We start from the raw sequence: 12,531 nt of genomic DNA on the forward strand, positions 1-12,531 counted from the left end.
ATGTAGTAGTCCAGATGGCAAAATGACTTTCTTATTCTTATACGTCAATGTTTGTTTCAGCATCACATTTGCCTCAGAGTAGTATTTGCAATTTTTTCTTTATGATCTTCGAACTACATCATATACAACGCCATAACTCCAAGATCCCTAGCCTCATCAGTTTTTCCAAGCATAATTCCACCAATATAATATGCCATTGGAAATCTTATCATGCCAAAGTGCATTACTTTGCGCTTCCTAATGTTAAATTGATAACTATTATCTCTCATAATACAATTTCATGGAATAACTACACCATAAAGAGAAATAATTAACAGAGACATCTTCAGGAATGCAATGTTAAATTGTAATAACACGCACACACAAAAACATGCAAGAAACGATAAGTGGAAGAAATGAAATTCGACCATATGAAGACTAAATTCATATGAGGGGGTGCCCTCTATAGGTGCTGCTAGCTAGTTTTAGATATTGAATAGGAGGCCTAAGAATTAGTTTCTCAGTCTAGTTTCATTTCTTCCACTTACTGTTTCTTTTATGTTTTTGTGTGTTATTATAATATTAACACTGTATTCCTGAAGATATCTCTGTGACAGAGATAAAATATTCAAACAAATTAAACCTGTTGAAAGTTTATTTTTCACTTGGTTAGAGTATAATAAATTTAGTTTAATCCTTTATCCAAGTGTGAACAAACAAAGTTTGCGCCTGAAGTATCTTCAGGACTGGGGTAAGGTTAATGCATAACATTGGACATATCCGCAGGGAGATGTGTTTTGCATTGTAGGAGATACTGAGACAGGAGTGTTGGTAGCTTGCTCCACCTTTGCAACGAGTTGCCCTGGTGCTGTATCACCTTACCCCAGTCCTGAAGATACTTCAGGCGCAAACTTTGTTTGTTCACACTTGGATAAAGGATTAAACTAAATTTATTATACAAATTAAACCTGTTATTTAATTATTTCTCTTTGTATTGTAGTTATTCCATTAAACTGTATTATGAGTGTAAACCAGCACCTAAGCTTAAATACTCAATAGCTATTATCATTTGGCTATCAATTCAACAAATGATTCTGTAAGCATATTGCTGTATGTCAGTAGCATCCCTGATTGCTTTATCTTTGCATCGTTACCAAACAACTGAACATCTTGTCAGGTAATTCCCAACATCATTACTGTATGGATTGAAACAGTGGTCCAATAACTGATCCCTGGGTATCCCACTGGTGACTTTAAGCCTGGTAGATACATTCACCCAGTATATTGTTTTCTAATTTCCCTCTGTCAGTTACCCACTTATGCAAGTCAATGGTATATATTCCAGTCCCATATTTTTATGTCTTTAAATGCATGTACAAGTTTAATTTTGTACCTCTGTAGAGTATTATTATGTAACCACCTGCAGGAAGTCAAGAGACTCAGGAGGCAGAGCCATACAAATACTTTGGCATTGGGACAGTTGCCAAGGGCTTTGTGTTAGAAGACTACCAGTGGCAGGAAATTTTACTAATTATCAAAATAGTCACACTATAAAAGGTGCTTAGCTACAAATTTGCCAAAGGCACTAAAATCCTAGCTATGCTGCTGCTGCTGCCTGGAAGGTGTAATTCCTCAGTATTTCTTTAAAAATATTCACAAAAGATGCACAATATCACTGGCAGTTGATTCTATTCACACACTATATACAATGAAAAGAACCCCTGGACTTCACATGCTTACTGACCACAACTACCAGCAATAACCTTGTTCTTCCCCTACGTGGTTGTTACAGTATCTATACTGTAACAGTTTGTATGTGTCTATCATATCTCCTCTCCTCATTCTCAAACTTTGAAGGCCACACTCCTTCAGTCTGTCTTCATATACAAAGTTTCACATGTGATTTTGGTTATCTGGTGCCAGATCTTTTTGGCTGTTTTCTCATGGCACTCAGGTGACCATATCTGAGTACGGTAGTCCAGATATGATCTTATCAAGGCTTTGTGAAGTATAAGAATAGCTTCCTTACTTCAGTTAGTTAGTATTCATTTCAAAACCGAAGTTATCTAATGTGATGTTTTAACCACTTGGAAATGTAAGTGCTAAACTTTAATTTACTGTCTACATTACATCCTTTTGTTTGGGTCTTTTATTATTATACAATATATCTGTATTTCTGTTTGTATTACTATTAATATATCTAGATGTACTACATATATATATCAGACATACAGAAATATTTTAAATTCGGAGAAAAGCTAATAACAATGGCAAGCACGAGAAATAAGAAAGACTCTCATTGACTGACTATATTATTGTGGTTAATATCTTCATACTGGTTATTGAGGACACAGGAGTATACAGAGGATATGAAATAAGAAGTGACCACCATTTAGTCTTGAACAGGATAAAAGGAAATATTGTAAGCATAAATATGAAAGAAAATTTTGATTCTTTTTAAAACTCAAGAAGCTTTTAGATATAAATGCCCTGAAGAAAAAAATAGAGGAATTTGAGAACAATAATCAAATCTTGGAGACCCACTAGCATACTCTGAAGACAACACCGATTGATTCAGCCCAGAGAGGCAGAATGATGAAATTGTCTGCAAGAACAGAAAAATCCTAACTCAGTGGTAGACTTGGGAATTTAAAGAGACCATTCATGTTGGAGGTTTAATGGAATATTATCAGCACTGAGAAAGGATTAAAAATAATTTTAATACTTCCAATATTTTGTCTCCGTCACAGAGACATCATCAGGGATTACAAAAAAACTTTTGTAATAACACACACACACAAATATAATATAATAGTGAGTGAAACTAAAGTCCTATCTAGGTGGCCTAGGATGTAGGCCACATCCTAAGCCACCTGCAAATGCCCATAGAGGGCGCACCACCTAGATAGGACTTTAGTTTCACTCGCTATTGTATTATATTTGTGTGCATGTTGTTACAAAAGTTTTTTTGTAATCCCTGATGATGTCTCTGTGACAGAGACAAAATATTGGAAATATTAAAATTGTTTTTAATCCTTTCTCAGTGCTGACTCCGTTAAATATTCCATTAAACCTCCGACATGAATTCTTCACAGCACTTAAGCCTCAACACCCGAAATTAAAGAGACATTTATGAACAAAGTATATCAAAAGTTCCTATACAATAAGTCTGTCTGAAGTAATTACTTTGAAATACTGCTAAATGAAACCAGCAGTGGCAGAAAACATTCAAGAGGAATGCAGTCAATCAGTCAGGAGTATATATCACTACTTGAAGTAGAAAAAGTCATCAAAAACTTGATATGCGGCAAGTTAGCTGGGTGGATGATATTTCAACTAGAAATGCTGAAATATGGAGGTATAAAAGTTTAAAAGAGGATGCACTGCATAATCCAGATGGCACAGTTAGAAGATCAAATTCCAGATGATTCCAGAGTAAAAGAGCTCTCATAATACCCATTCGTAAAAAGGGAAATAAAATTTGATGTGAGAATTACTTCCCTACTGAGAGTATTCCAGGAAAGATTTATATGTATACTTGAGAAAAGGCTGAAAAAATTATGTAAGAGAAACTTGGAGAAGAACAAACTGGACTCAGGCCAAACAAGGGGTTTTCAAGATCAGATAGTTCAGAAATCATAAGAATATAACAAGTATCTGTATTTAAGCTTAGTAGATCTGATATAAGACAAGGTGCCAAGCAAAAAACTATTCAAAATACTACAGTTCTATGGTGTAAACATAGCGCTATATCAAGCAGTACATAGTATTTAAGTAAATTAAGTTAGAAATGAAGGAAGCAGGGAGATTGTTTGATGTAAAATCAGGAGTAAGACAAGGGTGCTCTCTGTCTCCACTGTTATTCATAAACTATATGGATCATATTATCAAAGAAAGTGGAGCTAAACCCTATATCAAAATTGGAGATGTTAATCTTTACTTTATGCAGATGATGTTATACTTCTAAACAAATCCAGTACAAGTTTTCAGGATTCCTTAACTTAACAACTATAATGAATATAGCATGAAAATAGCAATTAAAAGACCAAAAACTATGAAAATAAGCAGGAGTGTGGAAAATTTCAGCTACATTCTGAACCTATAGAACAAGTAAAACATTTTAGCTATTTAGGCACAATTTTTTGCAAACATGGCAAATTAAATATTGAAATAGACAGCAGAATGAGCAAAGCTTATGTGGCAGGAAGTCAACTGAATAAATTTATATTGAATAAGAGAGAAATTAGTCAAGATGCTAAATTAACTGTATACAAAATAGTGTTCAAACCAATTTTAACTTATGGATCTGAGAGCTGGGTAAGAAGTAACAGTGAATCAAAAACCAGAAATAATATGAGAATTCTGAGAAAAAATAGGAAAGAGAAAAGATGGAATCAAATTCATATTAAAAATGAAAATATTAATAACGAACTTGACATTGCTAGCAGTCAGAAATGAATGAACAAAGCTAATATAAGGTGGTATGGTCACTTAATCAAAATTGAAGAATAAAGATTTGCAAAGCAGGTGCCTATTTGATAACAAGAAAGCTCAGAGGTGGATTGATACAAGTAAGAAGTTCCTTAGAAAATCAGATTATAAAATCTGATAATATTGGAATCCTGGCAGATAACAGACTAATTTGGAGGAAAACCCTTTGATAAGAAGTTAGTAATAATATGAACTTTTTATGCAGTACTGTCATAGTATGCTGTATACCTCGATTGCATGTATCATGAGTTCATCTATTATAGTATCTCTTTACAGTATTATTCAGTATTTCTCTCTCTTTTATGTTCCATCCAAGTTAGTTGATCTCCAAATTTAAAGGGTGTTAGGCAGTTAATGAAACCGGCTAGCCATTCCTCTGTTGCATCCCCTAAGGCAGTGTTTCTCAAAATGGGGCAATTAGAAAATGTACATGTACATATTTATATTATACTTTTTTCAGAATTTGGCTGCCTATTATGCTGGGGGGGGGCATCAGAATCTTTGAGACGTTGAGGTGGGACATGATCCAAAAAAGGTTAAGAAACACTGCCCTAAGGGCAAGCTTTTATGCCTGTAAATCTGTGTGTTCACATGACTAGTAGTGTCCGTTTTGAGGGACGAAAAACCCTCATTTCGGACGGTAAAAACCTAACTCATCTGATCAAGGTTCCTCCTCACATTATAGACGGGATTCGAACCACTGTCTTTCCAACCAAAATGATCGTCTATACCAACTGAGCTACGTAGGCTCCTCAGTTTGATATTAGGATTTAATTTGTTATTTTACGTTATTTAGCATCTACTTGTGGGTGAGTGGGTAGGTGTATATTCCTTTGAAAATAAAAAATATTATTTTAATTTAAGTTTTAATTTTATTTTTAATATAATAGATTTTAAAACTTCAAAAAATTATTTATGCTATCACACAGTTTTATGTTAATTATGCCCATAATATTATATCGATAATGCATTCAAACTACAAAAGTATTTTTTTTAAATAAAACAGGTCATGAAGATCGGTACAATATTCAATTATTATAAGTAGGGGAAGGGGGAGGATCTGAAGGAGTGTGGCAGACTTTTATTATAAATTATAATAAATAATACTGTATTTATAATTTATATTATAAATAAATTATTTATAATTTATATTATAAATTATAAATAAATTATAATTTATTTATAATTTATTATATATATAATATTTATAATGTATTATTATTATGTAAATAATAATAAACTGACGATTTTTAAAATCTTTTGTGAATAAGTAACATTTTTAATTTAATACCTAGAGATGATAGTCCAACTGTCTATTCTTTGCCCACAACTTATCTGTTTTCCTTTAAAAAAATAAGCTAACATGTCCTTAGAACCATATCATGATTTAAATGAAATATAAAAGAAATCATAAAGATGAATACTAAATACTTGTAAAAATGAATATAATTTCATTGTAACATGTTATTGGTTTTTGTTCTTCTGCTTCGACGACAAAGGTAACGTCTCTATATTAATCTACTTTTAATTATTCATTCAATTCAAAATTTCAAAATAATTAAATTACTTACTGGAAAGAAAAGTCCTAGATATGCGATGACTGGTAAAGATTGCCTAGAGATAAGATGCAAACTAATTACGCCGGTTTCCATTGGGGGAAAAAAATACACTTTATATAAAGAACAAGTATAAACATTTACACGACTATTTTGAACTCCGTATACCGCCTACGTTTAGTCAACAACTCGAAGTAATTTTAGTAAAAATGTTGCTCGAATATTCTTTCAAACACACTATCAACTGGATAAACATTGTAACTCAGTATGTATAGGGAAACGTCACTTTGAAGAAAACATTTATGTGATAGGTTACACAAAGCTGCATTTTGTTTGAACTATTTTTTCTTGATTGACAGCGCGTGGAATGCAGTTCTATTCGGCCACATGAAATGTAATCACGTAGATGGCGTTACCATAGCAGCACAAGAAGATTGTTAGTTTACGAAGTATAAACTGTCCATTCTATTTTCCGTAAGAGGGCGTGAAAGCAGTACGTGTGCGCATTATATACTTTATCTATAAAATTCCCCTGAATACAAGTTAGCTAAAAAAGGAAATTTTCATAAATTTTTTAACGCAACAAAAAATCACTAAAACTAGTAGGAACTTTCAAGCAAGGTTTTGGTGAAGTTTAAATTAACTTTAAACATTTGTCTGTTTGATAAATGTTTCCGAATTCTGAATAAATGTTCTTGCTGTAATGGAAACGCCTGTTTATTTTCAGTTGCATAAATCTGTACAAGTGAATAAGATGAAGCCTTTTAAAATGCTAGGATTAGCATTTCTCCTAAGCATTACCAGGAGAAAATAGTGCATAATATATAACAAGATAATTGAATACTTACAGCTAAACCTTCTATGGCTTCATGGTTTTGTATGTGAAAAAATTAGTGAGAAAGGACTTTGTCACTTTTTTTTTTTTTTTTTTTTTTGCTGTTCTGTCAGTTACTTCCGACTAAAATTCCGTGTGGGGTCTGACAAGAACATGCAACCCCAATAACCCTTTCGCAGGTGCAGCCAACCAAAGACGCAAGATTGCAACCTGAAACAGCTGGCTATTTTTTTTTTAACCCTTCTACGATGGGAATTGGACCATGTACGAACATTTCTTTCTAGAAGACTTCCATTTTGGTAATTAGTGCAGAGAACTTACGGCGCAAACTACCAGGACTGGCTACGGTATTTATCTGCAAGGCACAAACGGAATACCATTCCTTCCGAGTTTAAAGTTGAGTGTCGGCTTTCATGTCTGCTTTTTAACAAACGTTCGTAGAATTAATATTAAGTTGTCTCCAGGGGCGATGGGGCTCTAGTTTTCTTCTTGACAGTTTCCTGTGGATTACTAACTTCCTGTAGTGAAGAATAGACAGAATGTGACATCTCCAGCTTTAAAAAAAAAAAAAAAAAAAAGAGCAGACTGTTTGTTAATATATACACTTTATTATTCGGTTATGCTACTAGCCTTTAGCAAAATCGCAAATTTAATCCTATCTAACAGTAAAGGGGTTATACAAAGTGAATGTTAGTCATGACTGGTTCTGTGTTATAGATTTCGATGCATAGTGCCCGGAAAACTGCCCAGGGGAGCGCCATCCAAAGAAGTATGTAGGGTCATTTTGGATAAAATACCGGGATCACGGGATCAGTTTCAATTAGGAAGTTCAAAGGTAAGCATTTTTTTTTTTTTTTTTAATATCTTGTCTCTGTTTTATACACAAACTTACTTGCCGAAGGATTCTAGTTAATTTAATTGTAAAAAAAAAAAAAAAAAATAGTGGAATTCCAATCAGCCACTTTAGTTGGCATATCACTAATATTTAGCGATATTTACATTTTAAACTACATTTTTGGGTATTACCGTCTTTTAAAATACCATTCATAAACTACATCCACATGAAGATATCCCCCCCCCCCTCTTCGTAGGACGGTTTCAAATGATTGGGGTAATAAAGCTATGCAATAAAGTATTTATCTTACCTACAACGTATTTTTAACCTATTTACGAAAGATTAGAGGCTCCCTCTAGTGATAAATACGTTTCCGCTCAAAACTTTAATGTGATATCGGCGAAATTATGACGCATAGCTATGAATAATTCGCCCTGTAAATGTTAAAATATCGTTTAAAGATAATCTGTCCTGTTTAATGGCGATGCTTGCCATTTTGCAACTCCGAAATCATAAATCAATACTAAGCAAGATGATCCATGTCAAGCGATTGCTCCCAAGATTGAGATTAAAGATTCTTCTATTCATTTAATAAACAATTAAAAAATTTTAAGTCAGGTCTATTAAACTGATGATACAGTAAAATATCATTAATCGAATTTCTGTAAACTTCAACAATCTTCAATAATTACTTCTCCAAAACTTTTTTTTTAATGTTACAGGTATCCAATATATTCGAGTATTAGATAATACAGTACTGATTATTTTAAATGTTATAATTTTACGAAACTTTTTCATTCTGTATGATTATTCCACTGCCGATACATATTAGGAATTAATGGTGATACTTTTGCGAATGATCTTTTTTTTTTTTTTTCTAGTTATCCACAATAACCAAACATTGAATGATAAACGTGGTCTTTCACTTATCATAGTATCGAAATACGGACTATTCTTCTTATGCTATTATTACTTAGTCTCGAAATGCATTTTATAATTATTATTTATTGTACAGCATCTCCTTGGAATCCCAGGATTCGTCGCAGGAGCCGACTTTCTTTTTCCACACTACACCAATCTACAACGCGCATGCGTTCCACACGGTTTTTTTGTCTGTTAATTGTTGAGCATGACCTCAAGTCCGTTACACGTTTTGTATGAGCCAAACCGCAATTTATTCAGAGTAGATGGAAGGGAGAGAGAATGCTAACTCACTTCACTTGAAGTGAGTTAGCATTCTTCGCCTTCTAAACGAGATTCAAACTTTGCCAAATATAAAGGCATCGCGGCTACCGACTACGCTACGCAGGTTCATTATGCATTAGTCCCATTTGTTGATCATATTACATAGAACTAAAATGCATTGTTTTAGTAATAAATGTGTCATTACAATGATTATTTCTAAAAAAAGTTTTCATGTAAAAAATGTAAGGATTATAATTAGGCGCTTCTAAATGAAGTTTTAAAAATAATGGTAAGACCTGAGCAATTACTTTTATTATTTTTTTCTCATTTAATGTTTATGTGGATGAAATTCTTTGAATTTAAATAAAACAATAGTTAACTGTAAGTTTGTATTATTTTTCGTTCTCGATTCTTAAGAGCAAAATATCTTTTTTAGATTTTTAAAAAGAAATTAAAAAAAAAAGACAGCTAAATTTTGTTCTTAAAAAACAAAAAAAAAGTTTTGTCACATGAAGCTTATCTAAACGATTAAACTTCGTCTCTTTGAATGAAAATGATGGCAAATTTCCGGACATAACCCTTTTTAAATCACCCCTCTCCCCCATCATTTCCCAACATACGCCCGCCGATTCTTGTGTATGCTTGAAATATCTGAAGTTGTGATTCATTTTTTTTTCCAAGAATATTTAATTTACATTATCTGTTCAGCTAGAAAGATAACTGCGCAAGGATTTTATTATCTCATCAAGGCGGATTTTAGGTCACAGATGAATGCACAGGCTCGTGAATTTACGGTAGAATGCTAATATGAAACAGGACATCTGACGTCTACATTGACAAGGTCTGTTTCTCGGCTTTCTGTGTAACCATGGAGAAATAAATTTGTTAGAAGATAACTGTACTAGCCCACACCACGGAAATTAAATAATAAATTGTTTATAAAAAAAAATTATAAGCTTTCAGTAAAATAAATTATTGTTAAAGAAATAACTAATTTTGTTTTTAATTTAGGAATTATATTTTTATTTTCAGTATTTAATTAAGATTTTGTTTACTATATAACGATGGATTTGTTGTTTTATTGTATATCGAAGAATTAATATATATATACACACACACACGAATTCTATTTAGTTTTTAAATATTTTAATATATTAAATTTTATTTTAATATAATTTATTATATTTAAATATTTTTGTTTTATTATATATTTAACTTATTTTAAAAACATACATCATCATTATTATTATATGAATACTTCCTTGGGGACCGTAGACACATCGCAGGAGACCCGCTAATATTTCAACAAGCACCTACCATCATTTGGTCTACACTTGACATCTTTACTTTGAATCCACTCGTACTGGCATTTTATTTTTGATTTTTTTTTGTTTCTATTTTTTATGTTTATTTTAATATACACAAATTCCATCTCACCCACTAATTGTATTTTGTTTGTTAACTGCAAGTGCTCTCTGGCTGATTGGAGTATATGTAGAGTAAAAAACCTCAGCTTTCAGAAGAGGGGGGGGGGGGGGAGAGCTGCTACCTTAGTATGAGATCGTCTAATTCACTTTCATTTGAAATAGACCATATAAAGATTCCTCTCGTGATGACGAGAATCGAACTCGGTCTTTCCAATCGAACAAAACTAGACCCATATATATAAGTAAATTAATAAACGAGTCTAGTTTTGTTTTTTTTTGTTGTTGTCACACAACGTCCGCTCACAGATATAAATTTTCACTCAGTATAGAGTCGTTGCGAAACAGTACTCCTGGCCTCAAGCCCTCTATTCTGCTGGATTACTGGAGTTCACCACAACTTCCGGAGGACAAAAAAAAAAAAAAAAAAAAAAAAAAAAAAAAAAAAAATCCGAAAACGTACATTTTATTTCTATTTCATAAAAACAGAATGTTCCTCATGCCCAAACCACAGAAAATTCCTTACTCGAGTTCATAGGTGAGCAAATCCAATATATGAATTCTGTTTTTAATATCTACTTTTGTTTATATGAATTCCTATAAATAACATATTGAAATAGTACTAATCGATATTTTTTTTTTTAAATACGAATTCTGTTTTAGTTAAGTTGAGTCTATCAATTTTATTTATTTATTTATTAACTAAGAGGACCTTTCACTACAGATGAATAGCTGTAGTCTTCTCCAAGTGATAAGTTGAGCTCTTGACCAATCATATCAGACACCGTCATTAAACTACATTTAACGGAGATTTTTAGTAGTTGAAATTGGGTCATTTAACACAGGTTAACTAACATTATCAAATTTGTGCTCCATCATTCATGTAACAAATTCTTTCAGACTGGAATTTTTTTACACAAATATTAGTGAAGCGTAAAATTAGTCTAATTTTTGAAGTTCTTAATAGACGGGATAAACTTCAAACGTACTGAGTTGTGAATAGTCAGTGTTGTAGGTCTCCGTTGCACGTAAGTGTTAGTTTTAAATGATGTTTGGGTTTGCGAATAACACATTCACAACTTCATGTTATTTAAGTTTAATTTTAATGTTTCATTTTTAATTAGTGGTTTATCTGTTACAATTTTGTACATTTCATTTTGCGTTTTTATAATTATCATATTTATAACATTTATTCGTTCAGCTAGAGGGCGCTATATCTTTTGAATATTGACGTTTCAAAATATCTCCAGTGAATGATAATGCATAAAATGATTTAAGAAATGCAATTTTTTCTAGGGTATTCATGCGGTTTGCGAATAACACATTCACAATTTCATGTTGTTTAAGTTTAATTTTAATGTTTCATTTTTAATTAATGGTTTATCTGTTACAATTTTGTACATTTCATTTTGCGTTTTTATAATTATCATATAACATTTATTCATTCAACTAGAGGGCGCTATATCTTTTGAATATTGACGTTTCAAAATATCTCCAGTGAATGATAATGCATAAAATGATTTAAGAAATGCAATTTTTTTCTAGGTATTCATGCGGGAGTCTCTGGAACAGGCCCTTGAAAAGGAAAGGGTGAATATTTTGCGTGGATCTGTGGTCACTATCCAGCGTTATGTGCGAGGTTATCAGGCAAGGAAACGTTACAGGACTATGCGAAGAAATGCCCTTAAGATTCAATCCAATTTCCGTGGATGGATCGCAAGGTAAGAAAGATTGTTCTATAAAATGATCATAGCGACGTCTAGAAGTGATTTTGATATCACTTTAATTTTTGAGGGTTTTAAATATTTGAATTGCAAAATCTCCTAACTATTGATGCTTAATTATGATCTAATTTTGTACATTCTTTAATTGTTTTTTTTTTTTTAATATTACTTTGATCATTTTTTTTTAACAATCCATATTTTTGAAACGTATAACAGAGTGGCAGCGGTCGTTTACAAAATTTAATTCGAATTTCTCGTATTCATATACATCTTTGTCTTTTATGCAAGTTAAATAATTAAATCTTTATTTAAACCTGCGTGTTATGATAAGGCAGTTGTCCCTACGAGCTATGAAAAAATGCATTGCAATCAGTAGGGACGTCGCCTTTTTACAGGTGAACTAATCTGATCAAATGTTTGTGTCTGGGAAAGGGAGGCGGAATTATGAAGCGGAGAATAATCCCGCTTTGAGTATATTACAGTAAGATATTATTCAGGTGAC

General features: G+C 32.3%; 1 protein-coding gene and 1 long non-coding RNA gene across 3 annotated transcripts in view; one reads left to right on the forward strand and one right to left on the reverse strand.

The window, feature by feature from the left end:
- LOC150096790 (uncharacterized) overlaps positions 1-6,375 on the reverse strand; it is a 195,608-nt gene extending 189,233 nt beyond the window's left edge. The window contains exon 1 of the long non-coding RNA XR_016549827.1: positions 6,042-6,375. This is a non-coding gene — a long non-coding RNA (uncharacterized LOC150096790). The remainder of the gene's footprint in view (positions 1-6,041) is intronic.
- Myo10A (unconventional myosin 10A) overlaps positions 1-12,531 on the forward strand; it is a 202,060-nt gene that overhangs the window by 119,975 nt on the left and 69,554 nt on the right. For both annotated transcript variants that reach the window (XM_090408362.1, XM_090408363.1), the window contains exons 19-20: positions 7,579-7,696; positions 11,851-12,026. In XM_090408362.1, the coding sequence (XP_090264488.1) occupies positions 7,579-7,696; positions 11,851-12,026 (294 nt within the window). The remainder of the gene's footprint in view (positions 1-7,578; positions 7,697-11,850; positions 12,027-12,531) is intronic.

Source organism: Typopeltis vanoorti, chromosome 18, assembly GCF_054136105.1.
Source record: "Typopeltis vanoorti isolate ZY-2024b chromosome 18, IOZ_Tvanoo_1.0, whole genome shotgun sequence".
Classification (NCBI taxonomy): domain Eukaryota; kingdom Metazoa; phylum Arthropoda; class Arachnida; order Uropygi; family Thelyphonidae; genus Typopeltis; species Typopeltis vanoorti.